We start from the raw sequence: 24,359 nt of genomic DNA on the forward strand, positions 1-24,359 counted from the left end.
AGTGACCGATGATTGATATGTAGTGACGCTCATATGAGCACAAGGTTTTCAGCGTGTTCGCTGTATGTCACCTATCTGAGGTCCTTCTCACCATTCGTTATTCAAGCAGTGAATCTATTTTGTAAACCCGCTTGTATTTTTGCTGTTCATGTATATACATGTGTACATATTTTTTATTATTGTTCTTATGTTTAATACAGACCTCTGACGCAGGCGCTGGGCGCCGAAACACGGACTGTGTCAGGTCTTTTTTTTGCATTGTTTCATAAACGTATTTGATTAAAGACTTTATCCCCCTTTTTTTGAAGGCCCTTGGTGCTTTTGTTTTGTTTCTTGGCTTTTTTGTGCTTCGCTTCCCCTCTCTCTGTTATACCACTGAAGAATAAGAAACAGATTGTTCATATTTCTTGTACAATAAAATCCAGTTCCACCAAAGATATAGTCACTTGTATTTCCAATTAATTTTAAAGTAACAGTTATAAGAAAGTCAAACAATAATTTATCATCGTCTGAAAGAAAGAATGAAATACAAATGGACTTCCAGATTATATATTTTGGTAAAAATGATGCTTGAAAACCAAACATTTTCTGCAACTTATCCCATACATCTGACCAAAACATAACTAAATTAGGACATTCCAATAAAAGATGTATTAGTGTACCTGTGTATTTTTTACATGACCAGCAAAGGTCAACATTTGAAGAACCAGATAACTTACTCTTCCTTGGAGTCCAAAGAGCTCTACGACACATAAAGAAAAGAGATTGTATCAAAGCAGTTGACAAAGAGCTCCTGAACCTCTTGACTAAACTTGAAACCAATGAGTATCTGATAATGAGTCATTAAGATCCAATTCCCAAACTTGCTGAGTGGATCTGCAAGAAGTAATAGTTGAAGTTTGGAATGTTTTATATACCCCTGAAGCCCTATGGTTTAACTTGCAATTATCTTCAATAAAGATATTAAGATCCAAACCTTGCATGACAAAATGGAGCTTCCAGCGTTTGGATTTAATTACATTACGTAATTGGTACCATTGTAGTAACTGAGAATTTGGAATGCTGAACTCTGATTGTAATTCAGAAAAGTTTTTAAGACTACCATCAGATATCAATTGGCTCAAAACCCAGATATTACACTTCTGCCAAATAGGCCAGTTTATGGTCCTATTACCGATCAAATTTTTTTTATTATTCCATATAACAATATTAGAAAGAAAGATTGAAGGTCTTGGAAAAGAGTTGCTTAAGACTGAAAAAGCTGTTATAATTGTAGTTATAACAATTCTATTGTTAAGGTTTGGAAACCTACTGTTTTTAGGGTCACACTTTGCTAAAACATTCAGAGGGACAGGATATGCTAATGACCTTTCCAGATACAGCCATGAAGGAGTGTGAAAAGGACAATCCTCAAGGAACCAAAAACTACCCTGAGAGAGAATGAAGGAATTGTGATAAAACACAAAATCAGGAAAATGTACTCCCCCTTTTTGTTTAGGTCATTTGAGGGTACTGATATACGGGGAGGTTTGGACTTCCATAAAAACTGTGAAACAATTCTATAAACTTATTTTTTTAACTGGCAGGAAATATAACTGGAAGCATACTCACTACATAATTAATTCTAGGAGCTAAAGTCATTTTAATAGTATCTAGCCGTCCCCACCAACTTAAAAGACAAAGGAGACCATTTTAGAATGGACATCTTAATTGAATTTGTAATTAAATCAATATTTTTGTTGATGGTATCATAAAGAGATCTACCTAAATATATACCCAAATACTTTATAAATTAAATTGTGTTTTAAATGGAAAAGAGTTCTATTCTTGAACTGTTATATCATGCAACGGGAGACATTCTGATTTACCCCAGTTTATCTTATATCCTGATATAGTTGAGAAGGAAGGTATCAAAGACAAAACATATGGTATTGAAGGAATACTAGTATCAAACATATAAACGGCGAGTGACCGTACTCACTCGCAAATGCGCAGTAGAGACCTTCTCTGCCCCGCCCCCATGTCAATACGTGATGACGGGGGGCGGAACACAGAGGGTCTGTACTGCGCATTGCTGAGGGAGGGACACCGCCGTCTAACGCTCCCCCCACCCGAGTCGCCGCCGCCACCCACCTTCTACCCGGTCGGGCCCTCGCTCCACTATTGAAACAGCGAGGGTCCGGGAACGCAGCACTGAGCTCTGCTGAGCTGCCGACATCGCCCTTCCTTCTTCTTCTCTGCCTCTGTCCCGCCCTCAACGACGTTACGTCACACGAGGGCGGGACAGGCAGAGAAGAAGAACGAAGGCCGACGTCGGCAGCTCAGCAGAGCTCAGTGCTGCGTTCCCGGACCCTCGCTGTTTCAATAGCGGAGCGAGGGCCCGGCCGGGTGGAAGGTGGGTGGTGACGGCTCGGTGGGGGGGGCGCAAACTCGGAGGGGGAGGGGCAGCGGCGAACTCGGCGGTGGGGGCGGGCCTTTCAACCCCCCCTTCCTATAATAGCCCGTTTTTACGGGCTCAAAGTCTAGTACAGAAGTAAATCATCAGCATATAGAGATAATTTAATAATACTGGAGCCTATTCGAAAGTGTTTTATGTTTGGATCTCCCCTAATGACATCAACACATAAGGTGGCAGAGCAGTGGTCCAATATCACATTTCCAGGCAGGGTACATGCACCGCTCACTAGGAAGTCCCTGATAAACTAAGTGATTAAATCTAAATGCAAGCTTATCAGACAGCAAATCTACAAAGAAACTTCCTGTTCCAGCAAGGATCTCCTGCATCACTCTCCATAGCAGCCTCCATCAATGTGAGTTATCCAGCTTCATTTACAATCAAACCTGTTATTTTGTAGCACACTTCCATTGGTAAAAGATCCTCTCTAAAATTGCCTCTCTATTGTAAACTTGTTACCTTGCCTGTATTAGAAATAAACATTTTCTTTTTAAAGTTAACTATCTGGCCTTTATATTGGGAAAAGCACATGTCCTCACATGTGCAAGCTCCAAATGCTTTAAGCACATGCTCCTAAACGTATAATGCAGGTTAATGTAATTAATTCAAATTTAGTGTATTTACTTCCCCTCTTCCTTACATATGCTTATCTTATTACCTTATAGGTAATTGGGGATAATAAAACAGAATAGAATCAAAAAACTTAGAAATACAGCACATGTTGCGACCACATGCTCTGAGCCATCCCCTCTATTCTGAAACATCATTTTGGAACTGTAACATTTCCTGTAACATGTCCCCTCAATATACAAATTCATCAAGTTTCTATGCACACAAATGCAACACCCATTTTCTTTTATGTAAATAGAGAGTCCAAGAGCATTCTCAAGTCACCCATGGCCAAGGTTCCGCATGTTTTACACATGAGAGATCAAGACACATGCAACTCTCATGCACAATTCACCTGCTCCACACAATCTGCCAAGACTACTACTACTATTTAGCATTTCTATAGCGCTACAAGGCATACGCAGCGCTGCACAAACATAGAAGAAAGACAGTCCCTGCTCAAAGAGCTTACAATCTAATAGACAAAAAATAAATAAAGTAAGCAAATCAAATCAATTAATGTGAACGGGAAGGAAGAGAGGAGGGTAGGTGGAGGCGAGTGGTTACAAGTGGTTACGAGTCAAAAGCAAGCCACAGCACCTATGCCAAACAGTGTGTTGCAGGCAAATCTACAAAACACATACAATGCACAGAACTACAATCAAACATATAAACAGCAAGTGACCGACTCACCTGCAAATGCGCAGTAGAGACTTCCCTCTCTGTCCCGCCCTCGTGTCAAGACATGATGACGTCAGAGGGCAGAACAGAGAGGGAAACGGAGTCGGAGTCACTGTCGGACGCTGCCGCCTGGAAATGAATATCGCACGCACCAACCTCCCCCCTCCCCCCCATCCCCGCCGCCGCTCCCACCCTCCTCCACATCGGGCCCCCCACACTGACCTGACAGCGCCTCTCACCTCCGTGTGAAAGCGCTGCAGGCAGCAGCAGACAGCGATCTGAGGGAGGGACACCGCCGTCTAACGCTCCCCCCACCCGAGTCGCCGCCGCCACCCACATTCTACCCGGTCGGGCCCTCGCTCCACTATTGAAACAGCGAGGGTCCGGGAACGCAGCACTGAGCTCTGCTGAGCTGCCGACATCGCCCTTCCTTCTTCTTCTCTGCCTCTGTCCCGCCCTCGACGACGTTACGTCACACGAGGGCGGGACAGGCAGAGAAGAAGAACGAAGGCCGACGTCGGCAGCTCAGCAGAGCTCAGTGCTGCGTTCCCGGACCCTCGCTGTTTCAATAGCGGAGCGAGGGCCCGGCCGGGTGGAAGGTGGGTGGTGACGGCTCGGTGGGGGGGCGCAAACTCGGAGGGGGAGGGGCAGCGGCGAACTCGGCGGTGGGGGCGGGCCTTTCAACCCCCCCTTCCTATAATAGCCCGTTTTTACGGGCTCAAAGTCTAGTACAGAAGTAAATCATCAGCATATAGAGATAATTTAATAATACTGGAGCCTATTCGAAAGTGTTTTATGTTTGGATCTCCCCTAATGACATCAACACATAAGGTGGCAGAGCAGTGGTCCAATATCACATTTCCAGGCAGGGTACATGCACCGCTCACTAGGAAGTCCCTGATAAACTAAGCAGTCTCTGGCTACATCAACCCTGCAGACAAAAGAGACCCTTGAAAAGATATCAATTCTCCTGTCTGTTCCAAACGGCGCTGGCAAGTCTGCCAAATACAAAGTTTTCATGATAGTTGGGAAGATCTCAAATCACACATAGAAAGATATGAACTCTGTCAGATAGGCAAATGGCCAAGGAAGAGTGTTGTCCAGTATGAGCTCATCCATACAAGTCCAGGCAGAAGGTCATCATTTGAGGAGTATACCAGAGAGAGAGAAGCACCTCGAGCAGCAAAAAGAGCCACGTACCACAAGATACAAGGTACTGAAATAGAATGTGCTGCACAAGAGAGACTAACAGCAGCAGAAGGGATAGTTACTCTTCCCAACATAGCCACAAGGCATTATGAAGTACCCATGTATCAAAGCCTACAAACTCATGGATTCCACAGGAGATATGACCTGGCTGTTCCTAATGCTCCTGTCCTAGTCGCTGCTGCCCTGAAGTGATTAAATCTAAATGCAAGCTTATCAGACAGCAAATCTACAAAGAAACTTCCTGTTCCAGCAAGGATCTCCTGCATCACTCTCCATAGCAGCCTCCATCAATGTGAGTTATCCAGCTTCATTTACAATCAAACCTGTTATTTTGTAGCACACTTCCATTGGTAAAAGATCCTCTCTAAAATTGCCTCTCTATTGTAAACTTGTTACCTTGCCTGTATTAGAAATAAACATTTTCTTTTAAAGTTAACTATCTGGCCTTTATATTGGGAAAAGCACATGTCCTCACATGTGCAAGCTCCAAATGCTTTAAGCACATGCTCCTAAACGTATAATGCAGGTTAATGTAATTAATTCAAATTTAGTGTATTTACTTCCCCTCTTCCTTACATATGCTTATCTTATTACCTTATAGGTAATTGGGGATAATAAAACAGAATAGAATCAAAAAACTTAGAAATACAGCACATGTTGCGACCACATGCTCTGAGCCATCCCCTCTATTCTGAAACATCATTTTGGAACTGTAACATTTCCTGTAACATGTCCCCTCAATATACAAATTCATCAAGTTTCTATGCACACAAATGCAACACCCATTTTCTTTTATGTAAATAGAGAGTCCAAGAGCATTCTCAAGTCACCCATGGCCAAGGTTCCGCATGTTTTACACATGAGAGATCAAGACACATGCAACTCTCATGCACAATTCACCTGCTCCACACAATCTGCCAAGACTACTACTACTATTTAGCATTTCTATAGCGCTACAAGGCATACGCAGCGCTGCACAAACATAGAAGAAAGACAGTCCCTGCTCAAAGAGCTTACAATCTAATAGACAAAAAATAAATAAAGTAAGCAAATCAAATCAATTAATGTGAACGGGAAGGAAGAGAGGAGGGTAGGTGGAGGCGAGTGGTTACAAGTGGTTACGAGTCAAAAGCAAGCCACAGCACCTATGCCAAACAGTGTGTTGCAGGCAAATCTACAAAACACATACAATGCACAGAACTACAATCAAACATATAAACAGCAAGTGACCGACTCACCTGCAAATGCGCAGTAGAGACTTCCCTCTCTGTCCCGCCCTCGTGTCAAGACATGATGACGTCAGAGGGCAGAACAGAGAGGGAAACGGAGTCGGAGTCACTGTCGGACGCTGCCGCCTGGAAATGAATATCGCACGCACCAACCTCCCCCCTCCCCCCCATCCCTGCAGCGCCGCTCCCACCCTCCTCCACATCGGGCCCCCCACACTGACCTGACAGCGCCTCTCACCTCCGTGTGAAAGCGCTGCAGGCAGCAGCAGACAGCGATCTGCTGCTGCCTGCAGCGCTTTCACACGGAGGTGAGAGGCGCTGTCAGGTCAGTGCAGGGGGCCCGGCACGGAGGGGGGAGGGAGCGGTGGCGAGGAGGGTAGCTGGAAATCTCGCCCATTTTTACGGGCTTAACGGCTAGTAATACCTATAAAGGGCTTATTACAAGTGAAAGCAAGAGTCCCCTTGAGCAAGTTCAGTATAGCAACGAGGTGTTGCGCCCACTTATCTAAATAAGTTCATGAATTCCATGTCACTCAGGCAACATGAAACTAGTCAGACATTGGTAGTCATAACCCACAGCCTCAAACTCATCATGGCTCAAGACACAAATTAAAAAGCTATAGCAGAGTTTGCTAACACCATCAAGCACCACTGTTCACATAAAATGAGAAAAGATCTAAAAGGTCTAAGTCCACTATTAGTTCTTCTGGATGTTATTTTTGACTCTGAACTCTCAGTCAAGCCTCAAATTGATGCAGTTCTTCAGTCTTCATTCGTTGCCCTTCGTCAGATTTGTGCAATTCGTCCATTTATTCCAGCCACTTCCCTTCGTCCTCTGATTTCTGCACTAGTCATTTCTCATTTGGACTACTGTACCTCACGCTAAACTGGTCTTCCTCTACATTCCCTTAAGCGTTTATTGTTAATCCAAATCAACAGCTGTCAAACCAATGCATGCAGATTTGACCACCTCACCCCTCTTCTTGCTGAACATTGGCTTGCTTTATCTGCACATATACATTTCAAATTCCTTACTTTTGTTTTCAAAGCAAAGCTTTTTTCTGCACCTTCTTATCCCTACACATCGCTGCTCTTCAATCAGCTGATCACAACCTTCTTACCCTTCCCTACCCTATACACCTCCGCTTAACAATTACACGTGACACTGCTTTCAGTTTTCTTGGTCCTAAACTTGGCGCCATCTTTGAATGATGCTAAGTTTAAAATTGGAAAGAGCTCAAATACTCACAGCACGAGTTCCTGATAATGCCGTAAGGGGTGAAACGGAGGCCCCGAACTTAAAGCTAAGTGCTGTTTTCCTTGAGTGACTGTTTGGGCGTCTTTTCCAACATTCAGTGATAGTTTAAGTGAATGCATAGATAAAGTGATATACATAAAATTATTTTTTAAAAAGGAGTTTTCTGGAGGCCAATGAAAGAAAACACATACCAGCACAAAATTTAATTGAGATGGTTATGTTCCTAAGGATATTCCCTGGAATCACTGAGGTCTCCTTTTTCTCCTATTTAAAAATAAATGAAATAGAAAGAAAGAAAGAAATGTCAGGACTACAGAGCACAAGTAATGGGTGTTTGATGTTTATTCAAGCATAGTTTTACAGAAGTTCAACACCAACTTGTGATTGCTATTTTTCAAATATTAAAAAATATTTTCTCCTATTTGTTTTAAAAGTATTTCCATGTAACTTCCTCAAGTGTCCCCTAGTCCTTGTACTTTTGGAATCAGTAAAAAAGGCATTATAACGTCCTCATTTTTGTTTTCCATTCCATTCCATTCCTTTCCTAATTCTATTTGCTTTCTTAGCCGCAGCAGCACACTGAGCAAAAGGTTTCAACGTATCATCAACGACGACACCTAGGTCCCTTTCTTGGTCTGTGACTCCTAACGTGGAACCTTGCATGACGTAGCTATAATTTGGGTTCCTCTTTCCCACATGCATCACTTTGCACTTGCTCACATTAAATGTCATCTGCCATTTAGACGCCCAGTCTCCCAGTCTCGTAAGGTCCTCTTGTAATTTTTCACAGTCCTCCCGCGATTTAACGACTTTGAATAACTTTGTGTCATCAGCAAATTTAATTACCTCACTAGTTACTCCCATCTCTAGGTCATTTATAAATATGTTAAAAAGCAGCGATCCCAGCACAGAACCCTGAGGAACCCCACTAACTACCCTTCTCCATTGAGAATACCGACCATTTAACCCTACTCTCTGTTTTCTTTTAACCAGTTTTTAATCCACAATAGGACACTACTTCCTATCCCATGACTCTCCAATTTCCTCTGGAGTCTTTCATGAGGTACTTTGTCAAACGCCTTCTGAAAATCCAGATACACAATATCAACTGGCTCACCTTTATCCACATGTTTGTTCACCCCTTCAAAGAAATGTAGTAGATTGGTGAGGCAAGATTTCCCTTCACTAAATCCATGTGTCATAGCCATATATTCTACTCTAAAGATTAATAAGTAAAAATAAAACAAATATGTAATTTAAAATGAACCCTTAAGAAGCCAGGCTTTGCACACAGTGCAACAACACAGAAAGAAAACCAGAGTTGTCTGTACCTATGTACTATGGAAAATATAAAAATTTCAGAAACTAGCATATTACAAACAGTACATTACAAATTAAATGGAAAATAAGATGACAGATTTTCTATTGGACTAAGTTAAGTAAGCTTTCAGAGGCCAAAACTACCTCCTTCTGGTTAGAACAGTAGTGGAGGAGTGGCCTAGTGGTTAGGGTGGTGGACTTTGGTCCTGAGGAACTGAGTTTGATTCCCACTTCAGGTACAGGCAGCTCCTTGTGACTCTGGGCAAGTCACTTAACCCTCCATTGCCTCATGTAAGCTGCATTGAGCTTGCCATGAGTGGGAAAGCGTGGGGTACAAATATAACAAAAAAAACAGTATACCATATCTAGGGGTCCTTTTGCTAAGGTGTGCTAATGGTTTTAGTGTGTACTAATGATTAGCATGTGCTAAATGATAAGAGCCTCATAGATATAAAATGGGCTTCTTAGCATTTAGAGTACACCTCAATAAAAGGACCTCTTAATTTGTAACGTAGCATGGAATGTGTCAGGTTTTGAAATTTACACCTGCTATCGTTATATTTTGCACAGTATAAGGGGACACACTACTGTTTCTCTGGTGTTGCATTGTGTGCAAAGTCTCCCTGGTTGGCATCCTGCTGCTCTAACTGTTAGGTACAACTAATATATATGATGCCTATTCCAAACATGTCTGGTAACCTGGTACAATCAATGGTACTCAGTCATCTAGATTACTGCAATGCACTCTACGCTGGCTGCAAAGAGCAAATAATCAAGAAACTTCAGACAGCTCAGAATACTGCAGCTAGACTCATATTCGGCAAATCAAAATATGAAAGTGCTAAACCCCTACGAGAAAAGCTACATTGGCTCCCACTCAAAGAACGCATCACGTTCAAAATATGTACCCTAGTTCACAAAATCATCCACGGAGACGCCCCAGCCTACATGTTAGACCTGATCGGCCTACCACGCAGGAATGCCAAAAAATCATCCCGCACATTCCTTAATCTTCACTTCCCCAACTGTAAAGGACTAAAATACAAACTAACGCATGCGTCAACCTTTTCCTACCTGAGCACATAATTCTGGAACACGCTGCCGCGCAACTTAAAAACGCTCTATGAACTAACCAACTTCCACAAAATACTGAAGACCCATCTCTTTAACAAGGCATACCACAAAGACCAACAAACATGAACTCCAATACAAATATCCAGAACTGCCTTACAAAATTTGCTTGTTAAACTATTAGTATGTTCTATCATTACCATGTTACCCAAGATCCTTCTATAATGCTAAATGTATAACTTCTTATATGCTTCCACTATTCATGATGTATTGTAAGCCACATTGAGCCTGCAAAGAGGTGGGAAAATGTGGGATACAAATGCAATAAATAAATAATAATAAACTCAAGGCTGGCAGATCTGAACTTGGTGTCCATTTGGTAACCTATTAGGCAAATCAGTTTATGGTTGCTGTAAACTGCTGCTGAACAGTGGAGCTAGAACTGACTGCTAGACAAGTGTTAAAGTACCTGCTTACCAGAATACTGCTAATACTAGGAGAGAGACAGAGAGAGAGAGCGTGACAGTGTGCACTGCCTTTGATAATAATTCATGAGGATGAGAGTGGGAGCACCATGAAACAAACTTCCCTGGGTGCTGGTTCATTTCAGTGAAAAAAAATCTTCACTGTCCAATAAACTGGGTTCCTATCCAGTCTATTTTTGAGATAGCCATAATTAATATGTATGAGATGTATATATGCAAGTTAGATTGTAAAATCTGTCGAGCAGGGACTGTCTCTTTATGTCCAGTGTACAGCACTGCATATGTCTAGTAGCTATAGAAATGATAAATAGTAGTAGCAGAATATGCTAATGTGTCACAGCCCACACTTTCCCCCCCATGGAACTGACAAACTAAGCCTATGGTTTCTACTATTTTGCCCAGCACAGACCTCAGGCTGGTCTGTAATTTCCCAAGTTACAATATAAACATAAGTAGTAAAACAATAAATAAACGAATAACCAAAATACATAAAAACACAAAACCTGAGTTACACATATCTAGACAAGAAGTTCACATAGAGGGGCATAATGGAACAGAAACGCCTATCTCCATGGGCGTTTATCTCCGAGAACGGGTCCGTGAAGGGGCGGGGCGGATCGTATTTTTTAAAAGAAAAAGACGCCCATGTTTTATTCGTCAAGGTGTGAGCTGGGCATTTTTGCTTTTCAGCGATAATGGAATATGAAATCGCCCAGCTCAAAAACGAATAAATCCAAGGCATTTGTTCGTGGGAGGGGCCAGGATTCATAGTGCACTGGTCCCCCTCACATGCCAGGACACCAACCGGGCACCCTAGGGGGCACTTTTACAAAAACCAAATAAAAGGTAAAAGAGCTCCCAGGTGCATAGCACCCTTCCCTTGGGTGTTGAGCCCCCCAAATCCCCCTCAAAACCCACTGCCCACAAGTCTACATCATTACTATAGCCCTAAGAGGTGAAGGGGGGCACCTACATGTGGGTACAGTGGGTTTGGGGGGGTTGGACGACTAGTAGCATTAAGCAGCACAATTGTAACAGGTAGGGGGGGGATGGGCCTGGGTCCACCTGCCTGACGTCCACTGCACCCCCTAACAACTGCTCCAGGGACCTGCATACTGCTGCTTGGGAGGAGGGTATGACATTTGAGGGTGAAAGTAAAAAGTTGTGAAACATCATTTGTTGTGGTGGGAGGGGGTTAGTGACCACTGGGGGAGTCAGGGGAGGTCATCCCCGACTCCCTCTGGGGGTCATCTGGTCATTTAGGGCACTTTTGGGGGCCTTATTCGTCAAAAAACAGGGTCCAGGAAAAGTGTCCTAAATTCTAGCTCAAAACTGTTCCATTATCGGCGAAGGGCGCCCATCTCTGTTCGCCCGATAACCACGCCCCAGTTCCGCCTTCGACACGCCTTCGATACGCCCCCGTCAACTTTGTCCGCATCCGCGACGGAGTGCAGTTGAAAGCGTCCAAAGTTCGGCTTTCGATTATACCGCTTTATTTGTTTTTGTGAGAAGAACGCCCATCTCCCGATTTAGGTCGGAACTTGGGCGTTATTCTCGTTCGATTATAAGCTGGATAGTTTATTCCCCTTTGAAAATCGCCTCAAGCAGATATTTAAGAGAGCAGAAGCAGCTCTCCCAAACCCCATATAATCTGTGAAGTAGCAAACGTGTTTGGTTACTCTTACTTCCTATTACAAATCAAATTACTCCCTTTGAGAGAATTATAGGATGCTTTCTTCGCCACTCACAGCAATAATCTGTGATACCATCTTTCTGTTCCTATGCAAATATGCGTTTCATTTCAACAGTTCCCTTTTCGCAATTAACGAAAATCCTGAGCACCCAATCAAATTTTCGGTTTTAACCTCGTTTCCACTTGCGTAAGAAATAGCTATAGCATTGTATGAGCTACAAGAAATCATAACCGCACATGGTTCGAGCAGTCTCTGAGTGGAAGTCATTGTGCTTTTATGCACCTGCCTTTTTTGCTAGGCTCCAAGAAAAACATCAGCTAAACTCCTGAAAAGAACCAAAAGTAAGGAAAAAGATAAAAGCAATGCAAGCAACTATAACAAGATATGGACTTTTGCAGGATATCACACCTGAAAAGCTCGTGCACGTCACCATCCCTCTACATTTTTGTGCATTTATACTAAATTGCAAAAATAAAATGGGCCATTAAGGGCCTGGGGCAAAGCAATTAGAAGTACAAACAAAGTTGCACATGTTACTGTGTCTGAACGGAACTACCTAGAATTGTTATGGAATGAACGGTTACCTTGCATTATAGCCAACAAACTGAAGAAAACCAAATAGCCTTTGGGATTGTTGCAACACTGCAGCGCTTCGGGGGTGAATCGCCCCCAGCCGCAGGGTCCTTCCTCAAACTCATCGTCCGGCTGCTGGTTCTCCTGCTGCCGCTGGAGAGAGTCCAGGGGCCCCTCCGGCTTCTTAGAGTCCCCGAGTTCACCGAAAGCGGTGACAGAAATACCTTCCTGGAGCGTGAAAGCGGGGTTGTCGATACCCTCCTTCATGGTGCCCCAGTAAGACGTAGCTCCCTCTGTACACCAGGCGGGTAGACCCGTCTTATTCGGCTCAGCCGCAGCTCCCTGTCATTCTCCAGCAGCGCAGAACCACCGCGCCAATCAGAAGGCGGAGTTTCAGACCCACGAGGAAGAAGAGCAGGAGAGGGCGAGAGCTTCCCTCTGTTACGGGTTACCGCCTCCACCTCCCAGGCTTTCGTCAGAGGAGCCAAAGTGCGATCGTGCGACTGTCGTCCCCGCCTTCTCCTCTTTGTGTCTTGTCCTAGCAGAGAACGCAGATAATTGCAAGAGGGAAGCGATCTGGGTAGTTTCCCATGTATCCCTGGAGGCATCGCTGTCACCATTTCCAAACTGATTAGGTGTGCCACTGCCAAACACGATATTCCTCTCGGGACACAATGAAGGAGCTGGATGATACATTGAGCGCTTCAATCCAGAGCTGAGCAAAACAAAAGTCTATATTTTCTTTTGTCAAGTAATGTTGTTAAAAAGGATGGAAGGGAAAGATAAAACATTCACAGTTTGTTTTATGGTTTTTTTTTTTACAACCTGTAGTTGAAATTTGATTATTTAATTTTACTTTTTCACACAAGGTAGGCTTACAGTACGTGCCTACCAGAGACTCCAAGAGGCTATTTTCAAAGCGCTTAGACTTACAAAGTTACTTGGAGGGACATTTTTGATATGATGCATGTCTTTGGACGTTTTGTTCAAAACGTCCAGAAATCCAAATAGCAAATAGAGCCATTTTCCAAGCAGCAAAACGTCTATATATTTTTTAAGGCTACATGCAAGCTGTTTTTTGTGTGCTCTGTGCATTTATCTTTTTGGTCCACTTTCAAACAAACATCCAAATGAAAAACACACAAAATCAAGCCATTGGGATGTAGAAGAAGCCAGCATTCTTAGAGGCATATTTTCAAAGCACTTAGCCTCCCAAAGTTCCATAGAAACCTATGGAACTTAGCCTCCCAAAGTGCTTTGAAAATATGCCTCTTTGTAGACTGGCCACACAAACATCCCAGCAGAACAGTAGGACACCCTACACTGTTGCTCCCTTATATTGTATAGTAAGCCCTCCAAAACCCACCAAAAAACCAACTTTACCCAACTGTACACTACAATAGCCTTATGGCTGCAGTTGTCACCTATATGTAGGTACAGTAGGTTTTTGGTGGGTTTTGGAGGGCTCACACTTTCTACTCCAAGGACTCACTACTGTAATAGGACTGGCTATAATATCCAAGGCTGGTATGTAGTCTGTTTCTTTTACAGCTTTGGGGGATGGGGGGTCAGTGACCACTGGGGGATCATTCTTTTATTCCTCCAGTGGTCATCTGGTTATTTAGGGCACTTTTTTGTAGCTTAGTCGTTATTAAAACAGGTCTAGCTCAAAATTGGTGAGAAAAACATCCAAATGCTTCTTTATGCCGCTTTTAGACATTTTTCTCTTTTAAAAATTAGCACTGCAGTAAGCTATAGAACTTTGTAACTCTAAGTGCTTTGAAAATGAGCCCCCCCAAGTATTTTACATAATTCACTCATAATCAACTACTTCATACCTCGCATTGTGTAGAAGAAATTTTGGCTGCTGCTTTATTAACTGAAGCAAAATAAAATACTGGAGCACCTGAGCCATATCCATCTTGTCAGTTTAGCACTCACTCCCCAATATGTCTTCCAGTTAGAGGTTGTCTCCGCAGAAGGGAGGCAATGACCCACTGTGCATGCTATCATTCAGCAAGGTCACATCATGTCTTCTTCTTGCTGTGAGACCCTGGCCCACACCCACAATGCCCTCCAGCTAGGCATCACCACTTCATTAAACAATCCATGGGTAATTTAAAGTCACTGGGTCAAGTTATCATGCCATGCTGTCTTTGGTACACATCGTTCAAAGAATTTCTTTTGGCTCTGGTGCCCCCGCCACAGGCCCTGGGAGCCCCATGTATCATAGCTCAGGAAGCGAAGCATCACCTTCAGGTCAGGACCTCTTCCAGGTTCCCAAGTAAAAGAGGGCCTCCTGCAGAGGACAGAGGAGTTGGCCATTTGCTAGATTGGAAGCATGTATTTAGTTTGCTTCCAAGTGTTCCAGGATGCAAGGAGTTGACCACTCATGTCAGATCCTGTGCCCTCCTATATGGAAGTTCCAGGGTCCAATTCGTTGATTCATTTTCCCGAGGCCACAGCTCCAGGACAGGTGCCGGTCAACAACATGGACAGGTCACAGGAGTCCCCCTGAAATGGAAAATCTAATCTTTTGCGAAAGGCCTGACCTATATTGCTGCCCAACATATTGGTAATCACAGAAACGAGCCAAAAGGAGAAAGGGGGCCTATACCACTGCCCTCACTATTGGTAATTTCAAGAACGAGTCAGTGGGAGAGAGAGGGTGCCCCAATACCTGCTTAGCAATCCACAATCCAAGTATTGGCAGCACTGTCATACTATCCTACTTCGTCTACAGCAGCGGTTCTCAACCCAGTCCTCAGGACACACCCAACCAGTCAGGTTTTCAGGATACCCACATTCAATATGTATGAGATAAATATCTCTCTCATGCATATTCATTATACAGTGGGGGAAATAAGTATTTGATCCCTTGCTGATTTTGTAAGTTTGCCCACTGACAAAGACATGAGCAGCCCATAATTGAAGGGTAGGTTATTGGTAACAGTGAGAGATAGCACATCACAAATTAAATCCAGAAAATCACATTGTGGAAAGTATATGAATTTATTTGCATTCTGCAGAGGGAAATAAGTATTTAATCCCTCTGGCAAACAAGACCTAATACTTGGTGGCAAAACCCTTGTTGGCAAGCACAGCGGTCAGACGTCTTCTGTAGTTGATGATGAGGTTTGCACACATGTCAGGAGGAATTTTGGTCCACTCCTCTTTGCAGATCATCTCTAAATCATTAAGAGTTCTGGGCTGTCGCTTGGCAACTCGCAGCTTCAGCTCCCTCCATAAGTTTTCAATGGGATTAAGGTCTGGTGACTGGCTAGGCCTCTCCATGACCCTAATGTGCTTCTTCCTGAGCCACTCCTTTGTTGCCTTGGCTGTATGTTTTGGGTCATTGTCGTGCTGGAAGACCCAGCCACGACCCATTTTTAAGGCCCTGGCGGAGGGAAGGAGGTTGTCACTCAGAATTGTACGGTACATGGCCCCATCCATTCTCCCATTGATGCGGTGAAGTAGTCCTGTGCCCTTAGCAGAGAAACACCCCCAAAACATAACATTTCCACCTCCATGCTTGACAGTGGGGACGGTGTTCTTTGGGTCATAGGCAGCATTTCTCTTCCTCCAAACACGGCGAGTTGAGTTCATGCCAAAGAGCTCAATTTTTGTCTCATCTGACCACAGCACCTTCTCCCAATCACTCTCGGCATCATCCAGGTGTTCACTGGCAAACTTCAGACGGGCCGTCACATGTGCCTTCCGGAGCAGGGGGACCTTGCGGGCACTGCAGGATTGCAATCCGTTATGTCGTAATGTGTTACCAATGGTTTTCGTGGTGACAGTGGTCCCAGCTGCCTTGAGATCATTGACAAGTTCCCCCCTTGTAGTTGTAGGCTGATTTCTAACCTTCCTCATGATCAAGGATACCCCACGAGGTGAGATTTTGCGTGGAGCCCCAGATCTTTGTCGATTGACAGTCATTTTGTACTTCTTCCATTTTCTTACTATGGCACCAACAGTTGTCTCCTTCTCGCCCAGCGTCTTACTGATGGTTTTGTAGCCCATTCCAGCCTTGTGCAGGTGTATGATCTTGTCCCTGACATCCTTAGACAGCTCCTTGCTCTTGGCCATTTTGTAGAGGTTAGAGTCTGACTGATTCACTGAGTCTGTGGACAGGTGTCTTTCATACAGGTGACCATTGCCGACAGCTGTCTGTCATGCAGGTAACGAGTTGATTTGGAGCATCTACCTGGTCTGTAGGGGCCAGATCTCTTACTGGTTGGTGGGGGATCAAATACTTATTTCCCTCTGCAGAATGCAAATAAATTCATATACTTTCCACAATGTGATTTTCCGGATTTAATTTGTGATGTGCTATCTCTCACTGTTACCAATAACCTACCCTTCAATTATGGGCTGCTCATGTCTTTGTCAGTGGGCAAACTTACAAAATCAGCAAGGGATCAAATACTTATTTCCCCCACTGTAGATATTCTGAAAACCAGACTGGCTTGGTGTGTCTCAAGGACTGGGTTGAGAACCCCTGGTCTGAAGGGGAAAGTGTTTTTCTCCTTTATCAATTTCATTCCCTAATATTTGATCTTTTAGCCATTACTAAATTTTCTTTATAAAGTGTAATGCATTCCCTCCATTTTAGTTTAGCTTGTTCTAAATTAGCATGTAACCATAATCTCTCCAATTTCCTACATCCACATTTCAAAGTTTTTAACTCCTTTGAAAACCAGGGGGCATTATAAGCCCTTAGTTTAATCCACTTGAAAGAAGCTGAAGACTGAACTGCCCTAGCTAGTTGTGAATTCCAAATAGTTATCATCTCCTGGATATTGGTCTTGGAAGAAGATAAAGGCATGACTAAGAGGGATCGATCAATTAAAGTTTGAAATCTTTTCTTGGTCAAGTGGCCTTGATCCATTTGCTTGATGACTGTTGTGTTTTAACTGAAGAAGCATCTCCATGTAATAAGAAAATAAATTCTATCTTACTATGATCTGACCAGACAACAGGTGAGACTGATACATCTTTAATCCATAGCTGGAAATCAGTTTTTACTGATATAAATAATACATCTAGACCTTGACCTGCATTTATGTGTCGCTAACGTGGTAATCCACATTAAACCAATAGAGGACATCATGAGGCTCATTTTCAAAGTACATAGACCAACAAAGGTACATAGGTTACAGAGGCGTATTTTCAAAACACTTAGACTTACAAAGTTCCGTGGAGGGACATTTTTGAAAGAAACGTATAAGTCAGAATTTGGACGTTTTATAAAGACGTCCAAATTCCAAAGTGGGGAGAAGGTCATTTTCAAAAAAGATGGACATCTATCTTTTGTGTTAATACCATGGTCCATGGATTTGGACGTTTTGCAATTTGGACATCTTTGATTTTCAGCCATTTTCGAAAACAAAACCCATCCAAATTCAAGCCATTTGGACATGGGAGGAGCCAGCATTTTTAGTAGACTGATCCCCCTAACATGCCAGGACAGCAATCTTGCACCCTAGGGGGCAGTGCAGTGCAGTGGACTTCATAAAATGCTCCCAGATACACAGCTCCCTTACCTTGTGTGCTGAGCCCCCCAACCCACTACCCCCAACAGTACACCACTATCATAGCCCTTAAGGGTGAAGGGGTTTCAGGTGAGTTTTGGCGGGCTCGCTGTTTCCTCCACAAGTGTAACAGGTAGGGGGGTATGGGCCTGGGTCCACCTGTCTGAAGTGCACTGCACCTACTACTAAACTACTCCAGGGACCTGCATGCGCTGTCATGGACCTGAGTATGACATCTGAGGCTGGCAAGTAATCTTTTTAACCATGTTTTTTGAGGGTGGGAGGGGGTTAGTGACCACTGGGGGAGTAAGGGGAGGTCATCCCCGATTCCCTCCAGCGGTCATCTGGTCATTTCGGGCACCTTTTTGTGCCTTATTCATAATAAAAACAGGTCTAGGTGAAAACATCCAAGTTTTAGTCCTGGACATATTTGCTTTGTTCCATTATGGCTCAAAGACTCTTAGGAATGCCCAAGTCCAGCCTGAAACATGCCTCCAATATGCCCCCTTGAGACTTGGACGTCCTTGCGATGGACTTCCGATAAAGACGTCCAAAATGCGGTTTCGATTATACTGATTTTGACATCTCTGTGAGAAGGACGTCCAAGTGCTGATTTATGTCGCGTTTTGGATGTCCATCTCTTTCGAAAATGAGCCTGAAAGTGTGACTTAAAACCCTATGGCCTACTGAAGTAGGTCTGGTCCCGGCCTGTACCCAACTCAGAAAGAAACTAAAAACTTTTGCTGTGACCCTGGTTTTGAGTGCTGACCCAAAGAACTATCTGGTGCCCAGAACTTTGTGGTGAGACCAGGGTTCCACAAAATGGTGCCCATAACATGGGGTGATACGGTTTAACACAGAAAAGAAACAGGTGGAAAAAACAACTTCAAGAGATCAATCCAAGGCAAGAGGTGAGATGCTCCAGAAAAACTTTATTAAGGACCCAACACGGTCCGTGTTTCGGTTTTTAAAAAAACCTTCATCAGGGGTCAATCAGTAGTTGCACAGAGGATATACTGACAGACAATGGAGCTCATAAAATGTGGTCTCTTGAATGAATTAGGAATGGTTGCCTCGTACTGACAAATTCAATATGAGATAGTGTCGGTTTAAGCCAGAGAGGCTGCTTAACAAAGGACTGAAACTTTGAATGATTTTTCCCAGTACTGGAAGTGACCTGAACTGGTGACCGACCACAAATCTACAGAGTTCTACAACTGCACCATCAAAACTGTGAGTCCCTGGGAAGTGGCAGGGACAAATATGGTCACTGTTTCCGCAACAAGGAGATGGAGGAAAGCACACCAAATTGTTAATTGTTGCATGGAATACTGGGAGCGAGTTCCTATTGGAAAATTAACTCTAGTGATGTCAGCCATGCTGCCATGGAGCAATGGTCGAGCACGAGGACCTGGGATGGCGCACGTAGAGATAAAAGCCGGAGATGAGCACATGGACTGTGTAAGGGAGTTGGCGATTGAGAGAGCGAGAGCTGGAATTGCAAAAGCAAAACGGCATATCAATTGTGTGCAGTTATTGAGGTGAAGGATGGGGCAACCGTAGGGTGAGTTGTCTGCCCAGGATGTACACATTGAAGTGAGTCAGTCTGAGTGCACTTGCACTGTCAGGCCTGCGGCACAGATTTCTACCAGCAGGAGGAGATTGCGCTAATCCTCCCCCCCCCCCCCCCCGACCGAGAAAGAGGAACATGCTTGCAGCAAAAAGAGCAGCATCTGGACATGGATCCAAGAGCTAAGCAAAGCAAGTCCATGGTCCCAAGCACCTCGGGGGAAGACCCTGAGAGACCCTGTGAGGAGATGGAGCCACCCAAAATGGTGAGCTCGAGCCAGAGCCTGCATTCCGTAGGACCAAGTCCCATGAAAGCAACATCAGAGAGTCGAGAGAGTGGAGTGGATGGTGAGTCAAGAATTAGCACCCCACTGACTCTTCTGAAATCCACTAGTAGCCTGAATAGACTTTTCTAGTGGCACCGGGGATGAGGACGAGGCCGGAGGAGAGCAGTGGGACAGGAGACTGTGATCCCACTGGAGGCCGTGCCAGTTGGGCATCAGACCCCAGCTCCCCTGCCAGAGAGCATGAAAGGACATTTGGAGAGATCAAGGTTTGAGGCACTGGTGACCTACCAGGGAGAATGAGGCTCGTTACAGAAGATCCCCAAAGACTTGGCTACCAGATTACCAAGCCTTCCTACACCACTGGAATATCTGTGTTTGGAAAGAGGGGTTTTGGACCGTACTGTCCCCATCGAGTTGGTCACAGAGTAGACGATAAGGAGTGTGGAGGTGGACTACCTGCTCTGAGCCACTGAAGTGAATGTGGAGGATCCATAAAGTGCCAGGGGAGGGCTGGATACCCCCTGCCAGTAGAGCACCTTTGGAAGCCATGGATCGGCCCATGAAGATCTGGCAGGGAAAAGCTCCTGAAGCGACCGCCAGCTGAAGTGGGTAATCTGGGACGTAGCGGTTTGGATACCCATATGTCCCTCTACAGGTCATGAGCATGGTAGATGTGCAGCATGAGACATGGATCAGGGAGGCCGCTCTTTAACCAGATGCATCCTGACCCAACTTATCCAGTCCATGGGCCAGAAAACCCCATGGTTAGGCACCATATAGACTCCCAGTATAGTGACTGGCACATTGGGAGATGTATCCATAAAAATTATGTAGAGGTAATGGACTCATACCATCAGGGGCATTTTCGAAAGAGAAGGGTGCCCATCTTCCAATACAAATCTGGAGATGGGCGTCCTCTCAGGGTCGCCCAAATCGGCATAATCGAAAGCCGATTTTGGGTGTCCTCAACTGCAGTCCATCGCGGGGATGACCAAAGTTCATGGGGGCCTGTCGGAGGCATAGCGAAGGCGGGACTGGGGCATGCTTAAGAGATGGGCGTCCTCGGCCAATGATGGAAAAAAGAAGGGCGTCCCTGACGAGCATTTGGTCAACTTTACTTGGTCCATTTTTTTCACGACCAAGCCTCAAAAATGTGCCCAAACTGACCAGATGACCACTGGAGGGAATCGGGGATGACCTCGCCTTACTCCCCCAGTGGTCAACAACCCCCTCCCACCCTAAAAAAAAATTATTTTTTATTTTTTTCCAGCCTCTATGCCAGCCTCAAATTTCATACCCAGCTCCATGACAGCAGTATGCAGGTCCCTGGAGCAGTTTTAGTGGGTACTGCAGTGCACTTCAGGTAGGCGGACCCAGGCCCATCCCCCCCTACCTGTTATACTTGTGCTGGTAAATGTGAGCCCTTCAAAACCCACCCGAAACCCACTGTACCCACATGTAGGTGCCCCCCTTCACCCCTTAGGGCTATGGTAGTGGTGTACAGTTGTGGGGAGTGGGTTTTGGGGGGGGGTTGGGGAGCTCAGCATCGAAGGTAAGGGAGCTATGCACCTGGGAGCAATTTGTGAAGTGCATTGCAGTGCCCCCTAGGGTGCCTGGTTGGTGTCCTGGCATGTGAGGGGGACTAGTGCACTACGAATGCTGGCTCCTCCCACAACCAAATGGCTTGGATTTGGATGTTTTTGAGATGGGCATCCTTGGTTTCCATTATCGCTGAAAACTGGGGACGACCATCTCTAAGTTCGACCATTTCAACATTTAGGTTGACCATCTCTAAGGACGACCTAAATGTTGAGATTTGGACGTCCCCGACCGTATTATCGAAACGAAAGATGGACGCCCATCTTGTTTCGATAATAGCGGTTTCTGCGCCCCTTCACCGGGACGTCCTTAGAGATGGCGCCCTTAGAGATGGTCATCCCCATTCGATTATGCCCCTCCTCATGAGCAAATACCATGGCATAACTAGCACCTTGCCATGAACACAAACCAGATCCCAAGTGGTATGGAAGAGGATAAAGTGACTGGAAAGGGTCTATTGTTTATGTTAAACTGGAAAAAGTAGTATGTTGAATTAGTATCTGATGAACAGGATGTTTTATTGAAGATGAAGAAAAATGGTGAGTGGTTGGAGAAAAAGAAAGAAGATTATGTTTCAATGTTGTTTGCAAAAGTTGACACTGAATTATTTACAGTGGTGGAAATAAGTATTTGATCCCTTGCTGATTTTGTAAGTTTGCCCACTGACAAAGACATGAGCAGCCCATAATTGAAGGGTAGGTTATTGGTAACAGTGAGAGATAGCACATCACAAATTAAATCCGGAAAATCACATTGTGGAAAGTATATGAATTTATTTGCATTCTGCAGAGGGAAATAAGTATTTGATCCCCCACCAACCAGTAAGAGATCTGGCCCCTACAGACCAGGTAGATGCTCCAAATCAACTCGTTACCTGCATGACAGACAGCTGTCGGCAATGGTCACCTGTATGAAAGACACCTGTCCACAGACTCAGTGAATCAGTCAGACTCTAACCTCTACAAAATGGCCAAGAGCAAGGAGCTGTCTAAGGATGTCAGGGACAAGATCATACACCTGCACAAGGCTGGAATGGGCTACAAAACCATCAGTAAGACGCTGGGCGAGAAGGAGACAACTGTTGGTGCCATAGTAAGAAAATGGAAGAAGTACAAAATGACTGTCAATCGACAAAGATCTGGGGCTCCACGCAAAATCTCACCTCGTGGGGTATCCTTGATCATGAGGAAGGTTAGAAATCAGCCTACAACTACAAGGGGGGAACTTGTCAATGATCTCAAGGCAGCTGGGACCACTGTCACCACGAAAACCATTGGTAACACATTACGACATAACGGATTGCAATCCTGCAGTGCCCGCAAGGTCCCCCTGCTCCGGAAGGCACATGTGACGGCCCGTCTGAAGTTTGCCAGTGAACACCTGGATGATGCCGAGAGTGATTGGGAGAAGGTGCTGTGGTCAGATGAGACAAAAATTGAGCTCTTTGGCATGAACTCAACTCGCCGTGTTTGGAGGAAGAGAAATGCTGCCTATGACCCAAAGAACACCGTCCCCACTGTCAAGCATGGAGGTGGAAATGTTATGTTTTGGGGGTGTTTCTCTGCTAAGGGCACAGGACTACTTCACCGCATCAATGGGAGAATGGATGGGGCCATGTACCGTACAATTCTGAGTGACAACCTCCTTCCCTCCGCCAGGGCCTTAAAAATGGGTCGTGGCTGGGTCTTCCAGCACGACAATGACCCAAAACATACAGCCAAGGCAACAAAGGAGTGGCTCAGGAAGAAGCACATTAGGGTCATGGAGTGGCCTAGCCAGTCACCAGACCTTAATCCCATTGAAAACTTATGGAGGGAGCTGAAGCTGCGAGTTGCCAAGCGACAGCCCAGAACTCTTAATGATTTAGAGATGATCTGCAAAGAGGAGTGGACCAAAATTCCTCCTGACATGTGTGCAAACCTCATCATCAACTACAGAAGACGTCTGACCGCTGTGCTTGCCAACAAGGGTTTTGCCACCAAGTATTAGGTCTTGTTTGCCAGAGGGATCAAATACTTATTTCCCTCTGCAGAATGCAAATAAATTCATATACTTTCCACAATGTGATTTTCCGGATTTAATTTGTGATGTGCTATCTCTCACTGTTACCAATAACCTACCCTTCAATTATGGGCTGCTCATGTCTTTGTCAGTGGGCAAACTTACAAAATCAGCAAGGGATCAAATACTTATTTCCACCACTGTATGTGTGCTAGAGTAAAAGTTATTATGTTTGAAAGAAATTGTGCTGAATAAAACTGGTTATTTGATAATGATGTTTGCTCTTTGATCACAAAGGGGTAAAAGAGAATGTAAAGGGTAAAATAGATTGTTGGGATGGCAATGTGTGTTCTCTAAAAAAAATTAATAATAATATGCAAATGTGAGCTGGTTGCCACCTTCTGCAGAGCAAAGGTGTCCTGACAAAAAGCACAGTAAGGTGTGATAACACATTGTGTAAACTTAAACAGGCTGCCACCCTTACCATCATCTGGATGTCCTGGTTTAAGAAAAATAAGGAAGTTGGTTCTTAAAGGGGTAAATGATAATTCTTGTGTTTGAAAAAGAAAAGAGGAACACAAAACAGCTGATGAAAATGTGGGTTGGATAATGTAAACTCATGGTGATTTGGTAAAACATATGGGATACGTGTTGCAGGAAGTCAGGGGTGTTGGAAAAAATTATTTTGTTTGATTGCTAACTGTTGATGTTACTCAGGTTTGTTTTGACCCCTTAGGGAAAGAAGGAATGTAAAGTGGCCCTTGAGGACAAAGGAAGATGATTCC

The 24,359-nt window shown here is 44.4% G+C and overlaps 1 protein-coding gene across 1 annotated transcript in view; it reads right to left on the reverse strand.

Moving 5' to 3' along the window:
• Positions 1–13,048, reverse strand: part of SLCO4C1 (solute carrier organic anion transporter family member 4C1) — a 174,391-nt gene extending 161,343 nt beyond the window's left edge. Inside the window, exon 1 of the mRNA XM_030193420.1 lies at positions 12,596–13,048. Coding sequence (XP_030049280.1) covers positions 12,596–12,851 — 256 coding nt within the window. The 5' untranslated portion in view covers positions 12,852–13,048. The remainder of the gene's footprint in view (positions 1–12,595) is intronic.
• Positions 13,049–24,359: the final 11,311 nt, after the last annotated feature.

Source organism: Microcaecilia unicolor, chromosome 2 (genome assembly GCF_901765095.1).
Source record: "Microcaecilia unicolor chromosome 2, aMicUni1.1, whole genome shotgun sequence".
In the NCBI taxonomy this organism is placed as follows: domain Eukaryota; kingdom Metazoa; phylum Chordata; class Amphibia; order Gymnophiona; family Siphonopidae; genus Microcaecilia; species Microcaecilia unicolor.